General features: G+C 48.4%; 1 protein-coding gene across 4 annotated transcripts in view; it reads right to left on the bottom strand.

Annotated features, from left to right (window-relative positions):
• Positions 1-505: 505 nt before the first annotated feature.
• MIF4GD (MIF4G domain containing) overlaps positions 506-21663 on the bottom strand; it is a 115851-nt gene continuing 94693 nt past the window's right edge. For all 4 annotated transcript variants that reach the window (XM_063960637.1, XM_063960636.1, XM_063960635.1 and 1 more), the window contains one exon: positions 506-1627. In XM_063960637.1, coding sequence (XP_063816707.1) covers positions 1400-1627 — 228 coding nt within the window. In that variant the 3' untranslated portion in view covers positions 506-1399. The remainder of the gene's footprint in view (positions 1628-21663) is intronic.

Genomic DNA, 21663 nt, shown 5'->3' with positions numbered 1-21663 from the left:
TATGCTGTAAGAGAGGTTCTTCACATACCTGATCAGGAGGCAGAACCAGATGAAGAGTTGTAAGTTAATGTTAAACCCAAAACCTCGGCCACGTTTCCTGTGTCTAAGTAATTAAACTCCCTGGCCAGGGAGGCATGGGTGAACTCAGTCAAAAAATTCAAAACACCTCAGATGTTTTTATCTACATTTCCCCTCCCAGCTGATGACAGAAAGGTATGGGAACCCATTCCGGATCCCGGTGTCGGCATTCAGAATAGGGTCAGTATTCTGACTGCCGGGATAGCGACAGCAGGGATCCTGACTGCTTCCCGTATGGCCCATGCTAATGCATTAGTTGCTTGTTTTTATGCACCTGTTAACAAAAGTTGTTACTGAAATACCCATACACTAGCTAGAAGGGGTATCTGCATATATTTCAGCCTTGTAGTATAGCTAACAATGAGCCCAAAAATACTAAGAATGCACAAGTTATAACCTCCTACTTAAAGAAAAGGAAGACACAAACTACATTAAAAACTGTATTAAAATTCATAAAAGCATCCGTTTGTACAGTTGAAACTACAAAATGTTATGCGGAAAATCGTACAATGTCCACAAGAAAAACATTATGAAAAGAGTAAGTGTACAAAACGGTCTGAATGGCAAAGTGTGCTTTGTAACACCAGTGAAACTTTCAGATTAATAATTGGTAACAATCATTAGAGGGCTACTTAAAATAATACAACGCAGATTCCTAAACCAATTCCACCACACAGTCAGTCATGGAAATAAAATTCCTTAATTCTTCCCACATCAACATAGCACTTCATCACAAAGGGAAGGGAGGGAGAAACACACACACCTTAGGGAAAGGAAGTAATTGCCTGTCAGGTCAAGGTTACGAAGGAGTGTAGCTGGTACAGGTGGTGTAGATCTGTCTGTGCTATTATTGTATTGTAAGACCTTAAATACTTGTGCAGTTCTCAAATCTCTTTCCATCAAGTAGTGAGTCTGAATATTGCTGGAATACTTAGAAGCACATTCCAGAAAATAGAATGGTAATTGTTTTAGGCAGTCTTCTATAAAGCCATGCATAATATTTCAATAAGCTTCAAAATAGAAAAGCCACATATTTCATTGTTAGCCTTGTGTTACTGCTCTCCTGTCAATTAATTTATTTTGGTACATAATGGTTGAGGAGCAGTTGCACAGTCTCACACACCTCACCGCCACAAGGAAGAAATGCTTTAAAATATAAATAAAGTCCAGCTTCTGCTTATAGTAAAATACTCTGCACGTGTTCAGGGATTTTCATTACATGTAACATTATATGGAATTATTGCAATGTGAACCTGACTCCTTTGGCTCGATAAAGTTAATTTCCTCTTATTAAAAGATAATTAGCCACCATAAGCTGGTATCACTCCGACACCTCACTGTAGTAATACTTGTGTGCAGCATCCGTCATTTTCCATCCTGCTGCTCGATACTCAATCATCTCAAGCAGTAGTAGCTGGGCCAATGATCCCAGTCCTCCCTGCAGTAAGAAGCTATCTCGTAGAAGCGAGAAAAGTTCATCCATTTTCTGCGTGTTCATCTTCTCTAGCTGCTCCCCAACACGGTGTAACTGCAGAACCAGACAGTCCACCTGCAGATAGGTTTCGGAGTGTTAAATCTATAGTATAACGTTCTCTGTAAACAGCAAAACTGTTCTCATCATGAGGTATGATCTTATACAAAACAATTTAACAATACCATATACAGTATTTGCAGAGTAATTTTAAAAAGGTACTTTAACAACTGTCTTACTTTTGGAGGTTATGTCATGGAAATGTAATGTTCAAAGAGAGATCCGGACCCTGCTAGCACTAGTACATGGCTTAGCTGTCAGTAGTACACAACAATACGACTCAATGGAGAGTTTTTGTAAAGCTATATAGCAAACATGAGAAAAGTGCCCATATGCTTGCAGAAAATATGTAAATCTAACTTGAATTTATTTTTTAAATTTCATTAGTCAAATACATAGAAGACAAGGAGGTGGCATTAGTGCTAAAATAAAATAAAAAAAATAATGACAGGTGGTTGTAGTAATCCCATCAGACATCTCATCTGTATCCATTCCATATCTTACATTCAAGAACAGAAAGAAACAGGTTTCACATTTTTGTACTAAATGTTACTCATGAGGAATTAAAGTTTAGCTATAATAATAATAATAATAATAATGAATTTAAAGGGAACATTTATCCCATGCATGAGTGTATGCAGGAATACAAAACCCAGAAAAGTTACAACCATGGGGGGTAATTCTGAGTTGATCGCAGCAGCAAGTTTGTTAGCAATAGGGCATAACCATGTGCACTGCAGGGGGGGGGGGGGGGGGGCAGATATAACATTTACAGAGAGAGTTAGATTTGGGTGGGTTATATTGTTTCTGTGCAGGGTAAATACTGGCTGCTTTATTTTTACACTGCAATTTAGATTTTAGTTTGAACACACCCCACCCAAATCTAACTCTCTCTGCACATGTTAAATCTGCCTCCCCTGCAGTGCACATGGTTATGCCCAACTGCTAAAAAAATTCCTGCTGCGATCAACTTGGAATTACCCCCCTGGTTCAGTCATCACAGGGGTTGGTCTGGTGTGTACGTGGATATCGATGTAGAATTTGCTCTAGAACAGGAGTACAGATGTGTCCACATACACCTTTCCTATATCCTACCATGTATGGCACGGCTTGGCATGCCATAGACTGTTACTTTAAACATATTCTGTTATGGCAAACAAACATTTTAAAATTCATCTACTCGCTACTCGTAGAAAAAAAAATAGGATTTTAATACCTACCGGTAAATCCTTTTCTCTTAGTCCGTAGAGGATGCTGGGGACTCCAAAAGGACCATGGGGTATAGACGGGATCCGCAGGAGACATGGGCACTTTAAGACTTTAATGGGCGTGAACTGGCTCCTCCCTCTATACCCCTCCTCCAGACCTCAGTTATAGGAACTGTGCCCAGAGGAGACAGACATTTAGAGGAAAAGGATTTTCTTAAACTAAGGGTGAGATACATACCAGCTCAACCAACAACACACCGTACAACATAGCATTTAACTAAAACCAGGTAACAGCGTAAACCAAACAGATCAGCAACAGGCTGACCTTAACCGAAACACAACCTTTGTAACAAAAGCAATAACCATTAACAAGTACTGCAGAAAAAAGTCCGCACTGGGACGGGCGCCCAGCATCCTCTACGGACTAAGAGAAAAGGATTTACCAGTCGAAAAAAACCTTATTTTCTCCTACGTCCTAGAGGATGCTGGGGACTCCAAAAGGACCATGGGGTTTATACCAAAGCTCCAGACCAGGCGGGAGAGTGCGGATGACTATGCAGCACCGATTGAGCAAACATGAGGTCCTCATCAGCTAGGGCACAGGTTCTCAAACTCGGTCCTCAGGACCCCACACGGTGCATGTTTTGCAGGTCTCCTCACAGAATCACAAGTGACATAATTAGTTCCACCTGTGGACCCTTTAAAAATGTGTCAGTGAGTAATTAATACACCTGTGCACATGCTGGGTTACCTGCAAAACATGCACTGTGTGGGGTCCTGAGAACCGAGTTTCAGAACCACTGAGCTAGGGTATCAAACTTGTAGGATTTTGCAAAAGTATTTGAACCCGACCAAGTAGCTGCTCAACAAAGTTGTAACGCAGACACACCCCGGGCAGCCGCCCAAGTCGAGCCCACCCTCCTAGTGGAATGGGCCTTCACCGATTTCGGTAACGGCAATCCAGCCGTAGAATGAACATGCTGAATCGTATTACAGATCCAGCTCTCAATAGTCTGCTTAGAAGCAGGAGCCAACCTTGTTGGAAGCATACAGGACAAACAGCGCCTCTGTTTTCCTAATACTAGCCGTTCTGGCTACATAAATTTTCAAAGCCCTGACCACATCGAGAGACTTTGACTCAGCCAAGGCTTCAGTAGTCACAGGTACCACAATAGGTTGGTTCATGTGAAACGAAGAAACCACCTTTGGGAGAAATTGTTGACGAGTCCTCAACTCCGCTCTATCCACATGGAAAACCAAGTAGGGGCTTTTGTGAGACAAAGCCGCCAACTCTGACACCCGCCTTGCGGACGCCAAGGCCAATAGCATGACCACTTTCCAAGTGAGAAATTTCAACTCAACCTTTTGTAAAGGTTCAAACCAATGCGACATAAGGAACTGTAACACCACGTTAAGGTCCCATGGTGCCACTGGGGGCACAAATGGAGGCTGGATGTGCAGCACGCCCTTCACGAAAGTCTGTACTTCTGGAAGCGAGGCCAATTCCTTTTGAAAGAAAATAGATAAGGCCGAGATCTGCACTTTAATGGAGCCTAACTTAAGGCCCGCATCCACACCAGCTTGCAAAAAATGGAGAAAACGACCCAGCTGAAATTCTTCCATAGGCGCCTTCTTGGATTCGCACCAAGACACATATTTTCTCCAAATACGGTGGTAATGCTTCGCCGTTACCTCCTTCCTAGCTTTCAGTATAGTGGGGATGACCTCTCCGGGAATACCCTTTCGTGCTAGGATCTGGCGTTCAACCGCCATGCCGTCAAACACAACCACGGTAAGTCTTGGAACATGCATGGCCCCTGCTGTAATAGATCCTCTCTTAGAGGAAGAGGCCAGGGATCTCCTATGAGTAATACCTGAAGATCCGGATAGCAGGCCCTCCGTGGCCAATCTGGAACAATGAGTATCGCCTGAACCCTTGTTCTTCTTATGATCCTTATCACCTTTGGGATGAGAGGAAGTGGAGGGAACGCATAGACCGACTGAAACACCCACGGTGTCACTAGAGCGTCCACAGCTACTGCCTGAGGGTCCCTCGACCTGGAACAATACGTCTGAAGCTTCTTGTTGAGGCGAGACGCCATCATGTCTATTTGAGGAATTCCCCAACGACCTGTCACTTCTGCAAAGACCTCTTGATGAAGACCCCACTCTCCTGGATGGAGATCGTGTCTGCTGAGGAAGTCTGCTTCCCAGTTGTCCACGCCTGGAATGAAGACCGCTGACAGAGCGCTTGCATGTTTTTTCGCCCAGCGAAGAATCTTTGTGGCCTCCGCCATCGCTGCTCTGCTCCTTGTTCCGCCTTGGCGGTTTATGTGCGCCACCGCTGTTATGTTGTCCAACTGAATCAGGACGGGTAGGCCGCGCAGCAGATGTTCCGCTTGTAGAAGGCCATTGTAGATGGCCCTTAATTCCAGAATGTTTATGTGTAGATAAGCTTCTTGGCTTGACCATTTTTCCTGGAAATTTACCCCCTGTGTGACTGCTCCTCAACCTCGGAGACTCGCATCCGTGGTCACCAAGATCCAATCTTGGATCCCAAACCTGCGACCCTCTAGAAGGTGAGAAAGTTGGAGCCACCACAGGAGAGAAATCCTGGCCCTGGGGAACAGTCTTAACTTCCGGTGCATTTGTAGATGGGACCCGTGCCACTTGTTCAACAGGTCCCACTGAAAAGTTCTTGCATGGAACCTGCCAAACGGAATGGCCTTGTAGGCCACCACCATTTTCCCCAGCACTCGAGTGCATTGATGAATCGACACTCTTGCCGGTTTCAGAAGCTTCTTGACCATGTTCTGGAGTTCCAGAGCTTTTTCCAGCGGGAGAAAAATTCTCTGTAGTTCCGTGTCCAGAATCATGCCCAAAAACGACAGCCGTGTTGTCGGAATCAACTGCGACTTTGGCAAATTTAGGAGCCAGCCATGTTGTTGCAGAACTGTCAGGGAGAGCGCAACATTTTTTTAGCAACTGCTACTGTGATCTCGCCTTTATCAGGAGATCGTCCAAGTACGGGATAATTGTGACCCCTTGCTTGCGCAGGAGTACCATCATTTCTGCCATTACCTTGGTGAAAATCCTCGGGGCCGTGGAAAGACCAAACAGCAACGTCTGAAATTGGTAGTGACAATCCTGAACAGCGAACCTCAGGTACGCCTGATGTGGAGTATATATGGGGACATGTAGGTAAGCATCCTTTATGTCGACTGACACCATAAAATCCCCCCCCCCCCCTCCAGACTGGAGATCACTGCTCGGAGAGATTCCATCTTGAATTTTAATCTTTTTAAATACAGATTGAGGGATTTTAAGTTCAAAATCGGTCTGACCGAGCCATCCGGTTTCGGGACCACCGCTGTAACGGGGGTACCGCGACAATGACTTGCTGCCGACACAGCTTTTGTATTGCCGCACACACTACCTCTCTTTCTGGAAGAGAAGCTGGCAAGGCCGATTTGAAAAATCGGTTCGGAGGCACGTCTTGAAACTCCAGTTTGTATCCTTGGGTCACAATTTCCAGCACCCAAGGATCCAGGCCCGAGTGCACCCAGACCTGACTGAAGAGCTGAAGACGCGCCCCCACCGGTGCGGACTCCCACAGTGAAGCCCCAGCGTCATGCGGTGGATTTGGCAGAAGCCGGGGAGGACTTCTGCTCCTGGGAGCTTGCCACAGCAGGCGATCTTTTTCCTTTTCCCTTACCTCTAGCAGCAAGGAAAGAGGACCCTCGTCCTTTCCTGAATTTATGAGACCGAAAGGACTGTATCTGGTATTGAGGGGTTTTCTTTTGCTGTGGAGGGACAAAAGGCAAAAAGGACGACTTACCTGCGGTAGCTGTAGAAACCAGGGCCCTCATTCCGAGTTGTTCGCTCGGTATTTTTCATCGCATCGCAGTGAGAATTCTCTTAGTGCGCATGCGTAATGTTCGCACTGCGCATGCGTCAAGTAACTTTACTAAGAAGAAAGTAATTTTACTCACGGCTTTTTAGTCGCTCCGGAGAACGCATTGTGATTGACAGGAAATGGGTGTTACTGGGCGGATGTACGGCGTTTTAGGGGCGTGTGGCTGGAAACGCTACCGTTTCCGGAAAAAACGCAGGCGTGTCTGGAGAAACGGTGGGAGTGCTTGGGCGAACGCTGGGTGTGTTTATGACGTCAGCCGGGACCGAAAAGCACTGAATTGATCGCACAGGCAGAGTAAGTCTGGAGTTACTCAGAAACTGCTAACTCGGTTTTGATCGCAATATTGCGAATACATCGGTCGCACATTTAAGATGTTTAGATTCACTCCCAGTAGGCGGCGGCTTAGCGTGTGTAACTCTGCTATAATCGCCTTGCGAGCGAACAACTCGGAATGAGGGCCCAGGTCCGCGAGGCCTTCACCAAACAAAACTTCACCTTTGAAGGGCAGAGCCTCCATAGCCTTTTTAGAATCAGCATCACCATTCCATTGATGCGCCACAACGCCCTCCTAGCCGAGATTGCCATGGCATTGGCCCTTGAAGCCAAGAGGCCAATATCTCTCGCAGCGTCCTTTAGATAGACTGCAGCGTCCCTGATGTGACCCAACGTCAAAAGCACGCTTTCCCGGGGGCGTGGCCACGGCGGCAAGAGACTAGGCAGCAGGATCGAGGAACTCCCTGGATATTAATCCTGACAATATCCTGGGGCTCTTTTTGAGGCTTCCCCTCGGCTCCTTTCCCGGCTAGCGGCATTGGGGAGGCGGCGGGCATCGCTGGAGGCCCCTTGTGAGAGCTCCCGGCTCGCGCCAGCAGCCGCCCGGATCTCGGGCCTAGGCCGCCAGCAAGTCCCCGGCCTCAATTTCCGGAGCTCCGCCGGGCGAGCGCGCCCACACGCGAATGCGCACCCGCGGCGACCACGGCTTCCGCTGCATCTGAGGTGAGCGGCACCCCACTCCTGCACCCCCAGGGCACTATACTGGCCCAATCCATCTCCCCTGGTGCCAGATATTGAGAGGGCTGGATAAAGGAGGGGAGAGTGTCTGTGCTGGGCGGCCATCTTGACTGTAGTTTCCAGTGTCCCTCCTCACTGCATGGAGCTGTGTGTGTGTGAAGATCATATTGGGCTGGATGATTTGAGCTGGTCCCCCGGCTGCCCTGCTTTCTGCTTCTGGACTATCCTACACTATATATATATATATATATATATATATATATATACCAGTGGATCCCACTGGTCCCCCCATCCCCCTTCTTTATTATTGCTGGATGTCCTGGACCCTGGTGTGCTGCTGATATTACATTCACCATACACTGCTGTATTCCCTGACACTGAATATTAGGACTTTGAGCACTGCTGGGCCTTGATACGATGGTGAGAGGCGGCCAGACCGCGGCCTCGGCTAAATTGGAAAGGTTTGCTCGACAGCCTGCTACCCAGCCATCTCCTAAGCCCTCCCCTTCTACCAGAATGGATCCCCCGGCCGGGGCCGACTCCGGAGCGAACGTACAGCCATCTGCTCCTTCCATTCAACAGGTCCTGGAGGCCATAGCGGCCAGCGAACAACGCCTGTCGGACAAAATGGAGAAGGTGCAGTGCTATTTGTCATTGCTGTGCCAGGACGTACAGCGGGTCCGGGAGAGGGTGGGCGAAACTGAGACGCGGGTCTCTAATCTGGAGGACCTCAGCGGCCCACTGCAGCGTTCTGTGTCTGCAGTGACACAACAAGTCTCGACACTGCAAACCAAACTCCTGGATATGGAGGGCCGACTTCGCAGAAATAATGTGAGGTTCGTGGGCCTACCTGAAAAGGAGGAGGGGGCACATCCCGAAGATTTCCTAGAGTCCTGGCTGAAAGAAGCATATGGCGATGAATCCTTTACTTCCCAGTTTGCGGTGGAGCGGGCTCACCGAGTACCTTTCCGGCCCTTGCCCCCAGGCGCCCCTCCACGAACATTTATTGCAAAATTCTTGCACTATAAAGACCGGGACTCTGTCTTGCGCCTGGGGCGCACGAAGGGCCCTCTGCTTCGGAACGGAGTCCGGGTGTCGGCATTTCCGGACTTTGCAGCGGACGTTCAAAAAGACCGGGCCCAGTTTCTTCCCATTAAGCGACGTCTTCGTGACCTGAATCTCCCCTACTCGATGCTGTTCCCCTCCAGGTTGCGTGTGGTGGCGGATGGGGAAACCAAGTTCTTCAGTTCTCCGAAGGAGGCGGCTGCCTGGTTGGACAGATATGCTCCAGGTGTCCGCCAACTGGCTCCAGACTGACACCAGGACTTCCTCCTACATGGGCCTACAATCTGCAAGTATAAGTCCGGGGAGCTTCCTCTTGTTTAATGGTTCTGGACTTTGCTGAGAAGAGTTATATACGTATAGGGGTTCTGTGTTGGGGTTGTTTTAGATCTGTACGCCTAGAATAGCATTGCCGTAGACTTTCGGATCTCCAGGAGTAGAGTTCAGTAAGGGATATGTGTATGCCACAGTTCGGGAAGGTATACGGGGTGGGGGGTGGTTGTGGGGTTGCTGTAGGTTTCTCAGCAGTTTTTTTTGTTCTTTTTTTTTGTTTTCTATATAATTGTTTTTCAGACAGTGAGGTGATGCTGTGCTATTTTATGGGGTTTGGCTTGGGAACCGGGGCCTGCGGACGATCTGGATATGAGGGTGGAGCACAGTACGGGAGGGTAGATGCCCGGATAGCATTGATGACGGTACTTCCTCTTAGCCTTCTGGTATCTGGGAGTGATGGGTCCCAGTTGGTACATTGGCCGACATGTCTCCCTTAAAAATCTTTGCATGGAATGTCCGGGGCATTAATAAGAAAATAAAGCGATCCCTAGTATTTAAAATGATTAAGAAATATGGCCCGGACATTATTTGCCTGAGCGAAACTCATTTAGAGGGTAATAGACTGTTGTCGCTCCGCAGGCCCTGGGTGGGCTGGGCGTATCATACCTCACACTCCTCCTCTTCCTGAGGGGGGTCGGTCATGATATAGAGGACTGTACAGTTTGAACTGATCACGGTAAATATGGATCCGTATGGTAGATACGTATTTCTAGAATATGAATTGTATTCTCGTAATTTTTTCCTATTGTCTGTATATGTCCCTCCCCCATTCTCATATGATATCCTGCAGAAGGCCGCCTCATTTATCGCTTCTTCCCCTCACACTCCTGTCATCTGTCTGGGGGACTTTAACAATGTGTTGGATGTCTCTCTGGACAGATGGAGGACACCTCGGGATTCAGGGGCGGGGGGCGACCCGAATTCATCCAAATCTAAGTTTGCGGATTTTCTAGATAGTATGCAGTGGGTGGATGCTTGGAGGACTCGGTATCCTACGCTTCGGCAATACTCCTGCTTCTCCAGTACGCACGGCTCCTTCTCCAGAATTGACCTGGCCCTGGTCTCACCTGAGCTCTTACCTAGTATAAAAGATGTCCACTACGAGGCACGGGGGGTGTCTGATCACTCGCCCCTGATGCTGTCTCTGGATGGGGAGTGCCAAAGGGGACAGTCTTATTGGAGGTTGCATCCGTCTTGGTTGACCCAGCTGGGTGACTGCCCGGATTTAGCGCCCATGTGGGAGGGTTTTTTTGCGGATAATGTGGGCACGGCCCCGGTAGTTTGGGATACATTTAAAGCTTATTTACGTGGTACATTGATTGGCAAAATTGCTGCCTGCAAAGTGGCATGTAGGGCGACGGAGAGACAGCTTGAGTCTGAATGCAGGGATCTGGAGACCCGCTATCTGACCGAGAGGACCTCTGCGCTGAAGGCTCGCTGGCTGTTGGCTCAGGAGGCCTGGCTGGCTCACCTTTCGGACAAAAATGCACGCTCCCTCTTGTTTAGGGCTACTAATATATATATGCAGGCGGACAGACCAGGTAGTTTACTGGCCCATTTGGTGCATTATGACCGACCTGGGACTACGATAGCGCAGATGTCTGGCCCGGACGGTTCCACGGTAGATAACACCCCTGACATTGCACAGATGTTCCTCTTATACTTTAGGGAGGTTTATGATACTCGGCTGGATGCTCCATGGAGGACTTTGACCTGTACCTGACGAAAATTCCCCTTTCTAAACTTTCCCCCGAGGCTAGGGACGCTTTGGATGCGCCTTTGACTCTGGAGGAGGTGACGGCGGCGGTGGAGATGTCTCCCAGTGGCAAGTCCCCGGGTAGTGACGGTATCCCCACGGAGCTGTATAAACAGTACATACAATTCTTTGGCCCTAAGTTGCATGAAATGTATACTGATATATTTACCACTAATCACCTTCCTCCCTCAATGCCAGAGGCCGTCATTATAGTGCTCCCAAAACCCAGAAAGGACCCCAAACTTTTGGAGTCCTACAGGCCGATCTCTCTCATCTCTACCGATGCCAAGATCCTGGCAAAAATTGTGGCGCTCCGGCTCAACTTAGTGATTGAATCTATAATACATCCGGATCAATCCGGCTTCATGCCCGGGAAATCCACGTCCATTAACTTGCGCAGGCTGTACACTATTTTGCAGGCCCCTCATGACTTCCCCTCAGACGCGGTTGTGGTCTCATTGGATGCGGCTAAGGCATTTGACAGCATCGAGTGGCCTTACCTGTGGGGAGTCATGAGAAGCATGGGCTTTGGCCCTAATTTTATACAATGGATCAAATTGCTATATCAAAATCCACGCGCCAGGGTCTTGGTCAACGGCTACATTTCCTCCTCCTTTCCTCTGACACGGGGCACCAGACAGGGATGCCCCCTTTCTCCTGCCTTGTTTGCCATAGCCATCGAGCCCCTGGCTTGCTTGGTTAGGTCGCATCCGGACATTGGGGGAGTTGATACGGGTACATGCACTGACAAAATAGCCCTTTATGCGGATGACTTGTTGTTATTCCTCCATGATTACGTGGTGGATATGCCTACTGTGTTGCAGGTCATAGAGACATTTGGTGGTTTTTCTGGTCTCCGCATAAACTGGTCCAAATAATTTATAATGCCCATTATGGGCTCTCCCCCCCCCAGGTCCCAAGGCTCTCTCTGCCGCTATGCTGGACAGGCCAGTTTAAGTACCTTGGGATCCAAGTTACTAATGACCCCTCGGACTTTATACCCTTGAATCTTGACCAGCTTGTACAACTGATTGTACGCAAGTCGAGAGCTTGGTGTAAACTCCCGCTGATAATGACGGGTAGAGTTAGCCTCATTAAAATGGTAGTGTTGCCCAAACTATTGTACGTTCTCTTGCAATCCCCTGTGTACATCTTTCCAGCCTTCTTTAGGAAATTAAATAGTATCATAGCGTCCCTGATCTGGGCCAATAAAAGGCCTAGAATAAAATTAACTACCCTTACCAGACAAAAAGCTGATGGAGGCTTGGCCTTGCCTCACTTCCAACTGTTTTACTACGCGGCTCAGTTGTCCCATATCGGTATTTGGCTCAGGGGTGGAGACGAGGCTGGCTTAAACTGGGCGTTCCTTAGGTGTTACTACCCGGATCTCTCCCCGGCGCAGGTCCTGGTGGGGGGGGGGGGGGGGAGTCCTTCTAGATTCTCGCCTCCTACTGTCTTTCAGGCCATGAAGATCTGGCTAGATTTGAAGAGTCTGCTCGGGTATGATGGTGTGGACCCAGACACTCCCCTTTGGCACTCCATGAATTGGGGTCTCTGGAGGGTGGGGAGGTGTGGGCTCCGTATTCGATAACTTCAATGTCCCAGCTGTATAGTGATGGTTCATTGAAATCGTTTCAGCAATTAAAAGAGGAGTTTGGACTCCCGAACTCTTACTTTTACAGATTTTTACAGCTCAGGCAAGCACAGTTTGGAGACTCTCCCCCGGCGCTCCTCCCCTTCCCCATAAAAACCTTTGTACATTCACTGGGTCGAGTCAAGGTGACCTCCTTCACCTACTCGTACCTTCTTAAAACAATTCACGCAGACCCGCTCTCGAATCTTTGGGAGCGCTGGGAGTGTGACTTGGGCCCCATAGATGTGGAAGATTGGGAGGTTGCGCTGGGTAACTCGAGCCAGGTCACCAAATCATTACGGTTCCAACAGATACAACTCTTTATTTTGCACAGATCATATATGACGCCAAGTAGACTGGCCAGATTTGGGGTCGGTAGTGTTGATGTTTGTCCCAAGTGTGGGTCTGCTGGAGGAACCTTCTGGCACCTTGCATGGGAATGTCCGTCACTGCAGGCGTTCTGGGCTGGGGTCGGGTCGATTCTGGAACACACGGGGATATCGAGAGGTTTGCTGACTCCGAGATTTTGTATTTTGGGGGTGGGTGGTCCTGACTCTGGGTCTCGGTGGGAGGGCATGTATGCCCGTAGTATGTGCGCCCTTGCTAAGGTGTGTATTGCGCGGGCTTGGATGGCTCCGCATTCTCCCACGATATCTGCATATAAAGTTTTGGTGAATAATACTCTATTGAAAGACCGCTATGTATATATGAAAAATAATGCACTCACCAAATACGAGAAAATATGGTCTCCTTGGATCAATTCAGCATACTCATCCCTTGCCCTTCGGATTTAGGGGGATCTGACCGTAACTGCGACGCGTTCTCTGGGCCCAGAGGAGCCGAGCTGGACCTCTCTCTCTCCTTTACTTTAGTTTATGTTATTTATTTTGCTATTGTATCTCACCTCACACACTCGGGTAGTTATAGGTTGACGGGTTTGTGTTTGATTTTTTGGGGGGTTTGTTTTGGGTTAAGGGGTTGTGGGCTATATTTGGCCTGCTAGTTGGGGTAGTTACCATAATGGTTCGGGGAGAAAATGTAAAATGTTAAGTATGTGTATCATGATTTGTATACGGACTTCGGTAAATATGTATTCTGTGGGGGAACAATGCAAAGTATATTGTATAATGTCAACTATGTTTCCCAGCGTACACTGAAATGTCTGTACCATTAATTACTTTGTTGAATAAAAACAATGTATTTAAAAAAAAAAAAAAGCACGCTTTCCCAATCCAGGGTGTCTGTTTCAGATGACAAGTGATCTGCCCACTTTTCAATAGCGCTACTCACCCATGCCGATTCCACGGCCGGCCTGAGCAGCGTACCCGTAGTGACAAATAGATTTCCAGGTAGTTTCCTGCTTACGATCGGCAGGATCTTTAAGTGCTGCCGTGTCCGGGGACGGCAGCGCCACCTTCTTGGACAAACGCACCAGGGCTTTGTCCACCGTAGGGGAGGATTCCCACCGTAACCTATCCCCCGAGGGAAATGGATACGCCATAGAAATCCTCCTGGGAATCAGTAGTCTCTTGTCAGGAGATTCCAAAGCTTTTTCAAAAAGAGCGTTCAGTTCATGAGAGGGAGGAAACGTTACCTCAGGTTTCTTTCCCTTAAACATACAGACCCTTGTCTCAGGAACAGCAGGGTCTTCTGTGATATGTATCACTTCTTTTATTGCCACAATCATGTACTGAATTCTCTTAGCCACCTTAGGATGTAACTTGGCATTATTATAGTCGACACTGGAGTCGGAATCCCTGTCGGTATCTGTGTCTGCTATCTGGGTAAATTTACGTTTCTGGGACCCTGAGGGGGTCTGAGATTGTCACAAAACATCTCCCATGGATTGTCTCCATGCTTGGTTCTGAGCCTCAGATTTGTCCAACCTCTTGTGCAACAAAGCCACACTTGTATTTAAAACACTCCACATCTCTACCCAATCAGCAGTCGGCGGTGCCGACGGAGTCACTCCCTCATTCTGTTCAGCCCCCACCACAGCCTCCTCCTGGGAAGAGCATTCAGCCTCAGACATGTCGACACACGCGTACCGACACCCACAAATACACTGGGTTATAGGGGACAGATCCACAGTAAGGCCCTTCAGAGAGACAGAGAGGGAGTTTGCCAGCTCACACCCAGCGCCTCACCGGTCTTAAAGAATTAAATAATGCTCCAGACCTATAAGCGCTTTAATATAATAGTAACCAACACCAAATTGCTGTGCCCCCCCCCCCCTTGTTTTTTGCACCCTGGTACTTGTGACAGCAGTGAAGGGCCAGGAGCAGCGTCTCTACAGCAAGCTGTGGAGATAAAATGGCGCTGGTTAGAGCTGGAGGATGAAGCCCCGCCCCCTCAATGGCGCGCTTGTGTCCCGCTTTTCTTTATACTGGCGGGGGTCTGTATACAGTGCCTATGCACTGTATACCAACTTGCCAGTCTCAGTTAGAGGTTTTATTGCTGCCCAGGGCGCCCCCCCTGCGCCCTGTACCCATGTAGTGCCTTGTGTGTGTGGGAGCAATGGCGCGCTGCGCGGTACCTCAAGGAAAAACTGAAGTCTTCTGCCGCCTCTGAAGTCTTCTTGCTTCTGCTACTCACGCGGCATCTTACTTCAGGCTCTGTGAGGAGGACGGCGGCGCGGCTCCGGGAACGAACAGCTAGGCTATACCAAGTGATCAGACCCTCTGGAGCTAATGGTGTCCAGTAGCCTAAGAAGCAGAGCCTTTGAACTCACAGAAGTAGGTCTGCTTCTTTCCCCTCAGTCCCAAAAAGCAGGGAGCCTGTTGCCAGCAGTGCTCCCTGAAAATAATAAACCTAAATAAAAGTATTTTTTAGAGAAACTCAGTAGAGCTCCCCTAGTGTGTGACCAGTCTCCTCTGGGCACAGAATCTAACTGAGGTCTGGAGGAGGGGCATAGAGGGAGGAGCCAGTTCACGCCCATTAAAGTCTTAAAGTGCCCATGTCTCCTGCGGATCCCGTCTATACCCCATGGTCCTTTTGGAGTCCCCAGCATCCTCTAGGACGTAGGAGAAAAAAGCTTAGCCGTGCTATGCATGGCGTGCGAAATTGAGCAAAATAGAAATGGTGTATGTGGACACATTTGTATGTATAAGAGAGGAGTGTTACTGTTGTGTCCTAGAAAAGACCTAGGCCAAAGAAAAATAGGTCAGTTATTGTCAAAGCATTTATGATGCAACCAATGAGAATATTTCTTTCATTGGCCATCTTGCAGTACACAGATAAAAGCAGATTTCAATTTAGTTACTATGTTTAAGTATAAATGTGCAACTAAATGCAATGTTGGTGAATGATCCACATTGTCTGGAAGTAAATAAAGGACTTAAATCCATCTGCCATAATATTAAAACCGAGATGAGTAGTTCTGCAATAGGTTATAGTATCAAACAAAAACCTCTAATGGATAGTAGTCTGTTACCGACCATACATTATCATTTCCACTTAGTGTGATAATCAAGTGTCGGTGGTGCTCCAAGAGTCAGTGAAAATACATGAACAGAAAAAAGAAAGACCCTGTGTTGGGGCACTCTTATAAACGTTACTAGACAATAAAACGTAACTTTTAATCCTTTCATTAAAATATTGTGACTTACAAAAAATTTGTTATACCTTTAGTGTACATACATGGTTATAATAATAAGAATTTACTTACCGATAATTCTATTTCTCGTAGTCCGTAGTGGATGCTGGGGACTCCGTAAGGACCATGGGGAATAGCGGCTCCGCAGGAGACTGGGCACAAAAGTAAAAGCTTTAGGACTACCTGGTGTGCACTGGCTCCTCCCCCTATGACCCTCCTCCAAGCCTCAGTTAGGATACTGTGCCCGGACGAGCGTACACAATAAGGAAGGATTTTGAATCCCGGGTAAGACTCATACCAGCCACACCAATCATACCGTACAACCTGTGATCTGAACCCAGTTAACAGCATGATAACAGAGGAGCCTCTGAAAAGATGGCTCACAATAATAATAACCCGATTTTTTGGTAACAATAACTATGTACCAGTATTGCAGACAATCCGCACTTGGGATGGGCGCCCAGCATCCACTACGGACTACGAGAAATAGAATTATCGGTAAGTAAATTCTTATTTTCTCTAACGTCCTAAGTGGATGCTGGGGACTCCGTAAGGACCATGGGGATTATACCAAAGCTCCCAAACGGGCGGGAGAGTGCGGATGACTCTGCAGCACCAAATGAGAGAACTCCAGGTCCTCCTCAGCCAGGGTATCAAATTTGTAGAATTTTACAAACGTATTTGCTCCTGACCAAGTAGCTGCTCGGCAAAGTTGTAAAGCCGAGACCCCTCGGGCAGCCGCCCAAGATGAGCCCACCTTCCTTGTGGAATGGGCTTTTACAGATTTTGGCTGTGGCAGGCCTGCCACAGAATGTGCAAGCTGAATTGTACTACAAATCCAACGAGCAATAGTCTGCTTAGAAGCAGGAGCACCCAGCTTGTTGGGTGCATACAGAATAAACAACGAGTCAGATTTTCTGACTCCAGCCGTCCTGGAAACCTATATTTCCAGGGCTCTGACAACATCCAGCAACTTGGAGTCCTCCAAGTCCCTAGTAGCCGCAGGCACCACAATAGGTTGATTCAGGTGAAACGCTGAAAACCACCTTAGGGAGAAACTGAGGACAAGTCCTCAATTCCGCCCTGTCCGAATGGAAAATCAGATGAGGGCTTTTACAGGATAAAGCCGCCAATTCTGACACGCACCTGGCCCAGGCCAGGGCCAACAGCATGACCACTTTCCATGTGAGATATTTTAACTCCACATATTTAAGTGGTTCAAACCAATGTGACTTTTGGAACCCAAAAACTACATTTAGATCCCAAGGTGCCACTGGAGGCACAAAAGGAGGCTGTATATACAGTACCCCTTTCACAAACGTCTGAACTTCAGGGACTGAAGCTAGTTCTTTTTGGAAGAAAATGGACAGGGCCGAAATTTGAACCTTAATGGACCTCCATTTCAGGCCCATAGACACTCCTGTTTGCAGGAAATGTAGGAATCGACCTAGTTGAAAATTCCTCCGTCGGGGCCTTACTGGCCTCGCACCACGCAACATATTTTCGCCAAATGCGGTGATAATGTTTTGCGGTTATATCTTTCCTGGCTTTGATCAGGATAGGGATGACTTCATCCGGAATGCCTTTTTCCTTCAGGATCCGGCGTTCAACCGCCCTGCCGTTAAACGCAGCCGCGGTAAGTCTTGGAACAGACAGGGTCCTTGCTGGAGCAGGTCCCTTCTTAGAGGTAGAGGCCACGGATCCTCCGTGAGCATCTCTTGAAGTTCCGGTTACCAAGTCCTTCTTGGCCAATCCGGAGCCACGAATATAGTGCTTACTCCTCTCCATCTTATAATTCTCAGTACCTTGGTTATGAGAGGCAGAGGAGGGAACACATACACTGACTGGTACACCCACTGTGTTACCAGAGCGTCCACAGCTATTGCCTGAGGGTCCCTTGACCTGGCGCAATACTTGTCGAGTTTTATAAACATGTGGAAGACTTCTGGGTGAAGTCCCCACTCTCCCGGGTGGAGGTCGTCCACTCCCGGAATGAATACTGCTGACAGTGCTATCACATGATTTTCCGCCCAGCGAAGAATACTTGCAGCTTCTGCCATTGCCCTTCTGCTTCTTGTGTCACCCTGTCTGTTTACGTGGGTGACTGCCGTGATGTTGTCCGAATGGATCAACTCCGGGTGACCTTGAAGCAGAGGTCTTGCTGAGCTTAGAGCATTGTAAATGGCCCTTAGCTTCAGGATATTTATGTGAAGTGATGTCTCCAGGCTTGACCATAAGCTCTGGAAATTCCTTCCCTGTGTGACTGCTCCCCAGCCTCGCAGGCTGGCATCCGTGGTCACCAGGACCCAGTCCTGAATGTGCGGCCCTCTAGAAGATGAGCACTCTGCAACCACCACAGGAGAGACACCCTTGTGCTTGGTGACAGGGTTATCCGCTGAAGCATCTGAAGATGCGACCCGGACCATTTGTCCAGCAGGTCCCACTGGAAAGTTCTTGCGTGGAATCTGCCGCATGGGATTGCTTCGTAGGAAGCCACCATTTTTCCCAGAACCATCTCATTGATGTACTGAGACTTGGCTCGGTTATAGGAGGTTCCCGACTAGCTCGGATAACTCCCTGACTTTCTCCTCCGGGAGAAACACCTTTTTCTGAACTGTGTCCAGGATCATCCCTAAGAACAGAAGACGAGTCGTCGGAATCAGCTGCGATTTTGGAATATTGAGAATTCAATCGTGCTGCCGCAACACTACCTGAGATAGTGCTACACCGACCTCCAACTGTTCCCTGGATCTTACCCTTATCAGGGAATCGTCCAAGTAAGGGATAACTAAAATTCCCTTCCTTCGAAGGAGTATCATCATTTCGGCCATTACCTTGGTAAAGACCCGGGGTGCCGTGGACCATCCATACGGCAGCGTCTGAAACTGATAGTGACAGTTCTGTACCATAAACCTGAGGTACCCTTGGTGAGAAGGGTAAATTTGGACATGAAGGTAAGCATCCTTGATGTCCCGAGACATCATGTAGTCCTCTTCTTCCAGGTTCGCAATCACTGCTCTGAGTGACTCAATCTTGAATTTGAACCTCTGTATGTAAGTGTTCAAAGATTTTAGATTTAGAATCGGTCTCACCGAGCCATCCGGCTTCGGTACCACAACAGTGTGGAATAATACCCCGTTCCCTGTTGCAGGAGGGGTACCTTGATTATCACCTGCTGGGAATACAGCTTGTGAATGGCTTCCAAAACTGTCTCCCTGTCAGAAGGAGACATCGGTAAAGCCGACTTTAGGAAACGGCGAGGGAGAGACGTCTCGAATTCCAATTTGTACCCCTGAGATATCACCTGAAGGATCCAGGGGTCTACTTGCGAGTGAGCCCACTGCGCGCTGAAATTCATTGAGACGGGCCCCCACCGTGCCTGATTCTGCTTGTAAGGCCCCAGCGTAATACTGAGGGCTTGACAGAGGCGGGAGAGGGTTTCTGTTCCTGGGAACTGGCTGATTTCTGCAGCCTTTTTCCTCTCCCTCTGTCACGGGGCAGAAATGAGGAACCTTTTGCCCGCTTGCCCACGAAAAGACTGCGCCTGATAATACGGCGTCTTCTCATGTTGAGAGGCGACCTTGGGTACAAACGTGGATTTCCCAGCTGTTGCCGTGGCCACCAGGTCTGAAAGACCGACCCCAAATAACTCCTCCCCTTAATAAGGCAATACTTCCAAATGCCGTTTGGAATCCGCATCACCTGACCACTGTCGTGTCCATAACCCTCTACTGGTAGAAATGGACAACGCACTTAGACTTGATGCCAGTCGGCAAATATTCCGCTGTGCATCACGCATATATAGAAATGCATCTTTTAAATGCTCTATAGGCAATAATATACTGTCCCTATCTAGGGTATCAATATTTTCAGTCAGGGAATCCGACCACGCCAACCCAGCACTGCACATCCCGGCTGAGGCGATTGCTGGTCGCAGTATAACACCAGTATGTGTGTAAATACCTTTTAGGATGCCCTCCTGCTTTCTATCAGCAGGATCCTTAAGGGCGGCCATCTCAGGAGAGGGTAGAGCCCTTGTTCTTACAAGCGTGTGAGCGCTTTATCCACCCTAGGGGGTGTTTCCCAACGCACCCTAACCTCTGGCGGGAAAGGATATAATGCCAATAACATTTTAGAAATTATCAGTTGTTATCGGGGGAAAACCACGCATCATCACACACCTCATTTAATTTCTCAGATTCAGGAAAACTACAGGTAGTTTTTCCTCACCGAACATAATACCCCTTTTTGGTGGTACTCGTATTATCAGAAATGTGTAAAACATTTTTCATTGCCTCAATCATGTAACGTGTGGCCCTACTGGAAGTCACATTTGTCTCTTCACCGTCGACACTGGAGTCAGTATCCGTGTCGGCGTCTATATCTGCCATCTGAGGTAACGGCCGCTTTAGAGCCCCTGACGGCCTATGAGACGTCTGGACAGGCACAAGCTGAGTAGCCGGCTGTCTCATGTCAACCACTGTCTTTTATACAGAGCTGACACTGTCACGTAATTCCTTCCAACAGTTCATCCACTCAGGTGTCGACCCCCTAGGGGGTGACATCACTATTACAGGCAATCTGCTCCGTCTCCACATCATTTTTCTCCTCATACATGTCGACACAAACGTACCGACATACAGCACACACACAGGGAATGCTCTGATAGAGGACAGGACCCCACTAGCCCTTTGGGGAGACAGAGGGAGAGTTTGCCAGCACACACCAGAGCGCTATATATATATACAGGGATAACCTTATATAAGTGTTTTTCCCCTTATAGCTGCTGTATCTTTAATACTGCGCGTAATTAGTGCCCCCCCTCTCTTTTTTAACCCTTTCTGTAGTGTAGTGACTGCAGGGGAGAGCCAGGGAGCTTCCCTCCAACGGAGCTGTGAGGGAAAATGGCGCCAGTGTGCTGAGGAGATAGGCTCCGCCCCCTTATCGGCGGCCTTATCTCCCGTTTTTCTATGTATTTTGGCAGGGGTTAAATTCATCCATATAGCCCAGGAGCTATATGTGATGCATTTTTTGCCATCCAAGGTGTTTTATTGCGTCTCAGGGCGCCCCCCCCCAGCGCCCTGCACCCTCAGTGACCGGAGTGTGAAGTGTGCTGAGAGCAATGGCGCACAGCTGCAGTGCTGTGCGCTACCTTGTTGAAGACAGGACGTCTTCTGCCGACGATTTTCCGGACCTCTTCTGTCTTTTGGCTCTGTAAGGGGGCCGGCGGCGCGGCTCTGGGACCCATCCATGGCTGGGCCTGTGATCGTCCCTCTGGAGCTAATGTCCAGTAGCCTAAGAAGCCCAATCCACTCTGCACGCAGGTGAGTTCGCTTCTTCTCCCCTTAGTCCCTCGATGCAGTGAGCCTGTTGCCAGCAGGTCTCACTGAAAATAAAAAACCTAAAACTAAACTTTTCACTAAGCAGCTCAGGAGAGCCACCTAGTGTGCACCCTTCTCGTTCGGGCACAAAAATCTAACTGAGGCTTGGAGGAGGGTCATAGGGGGAGGAGCCAGTGCACACCAGGTAGTCCTAAAGCT

Source organism: Pseudophryne corroboree, chromosome 3 (assembly GCF_028390025.1).
Source record: "Pseudophryne corroboree isolate aPseCor3 chromosome 3, aPseCor3.hap2, whole genome shotgun sequence".
NCBI classification, from domain to species: Eukaryota; Metazoa; Chordata; class Amphibia; order Anura; family Myobatrachidae; genus Pseudophryne; species Pseudophryne corroboree.
Note: the sequence above shows the minus strand (reverse complement) of the source record. Positions and strands in the feature narration are given on the sequence as shown.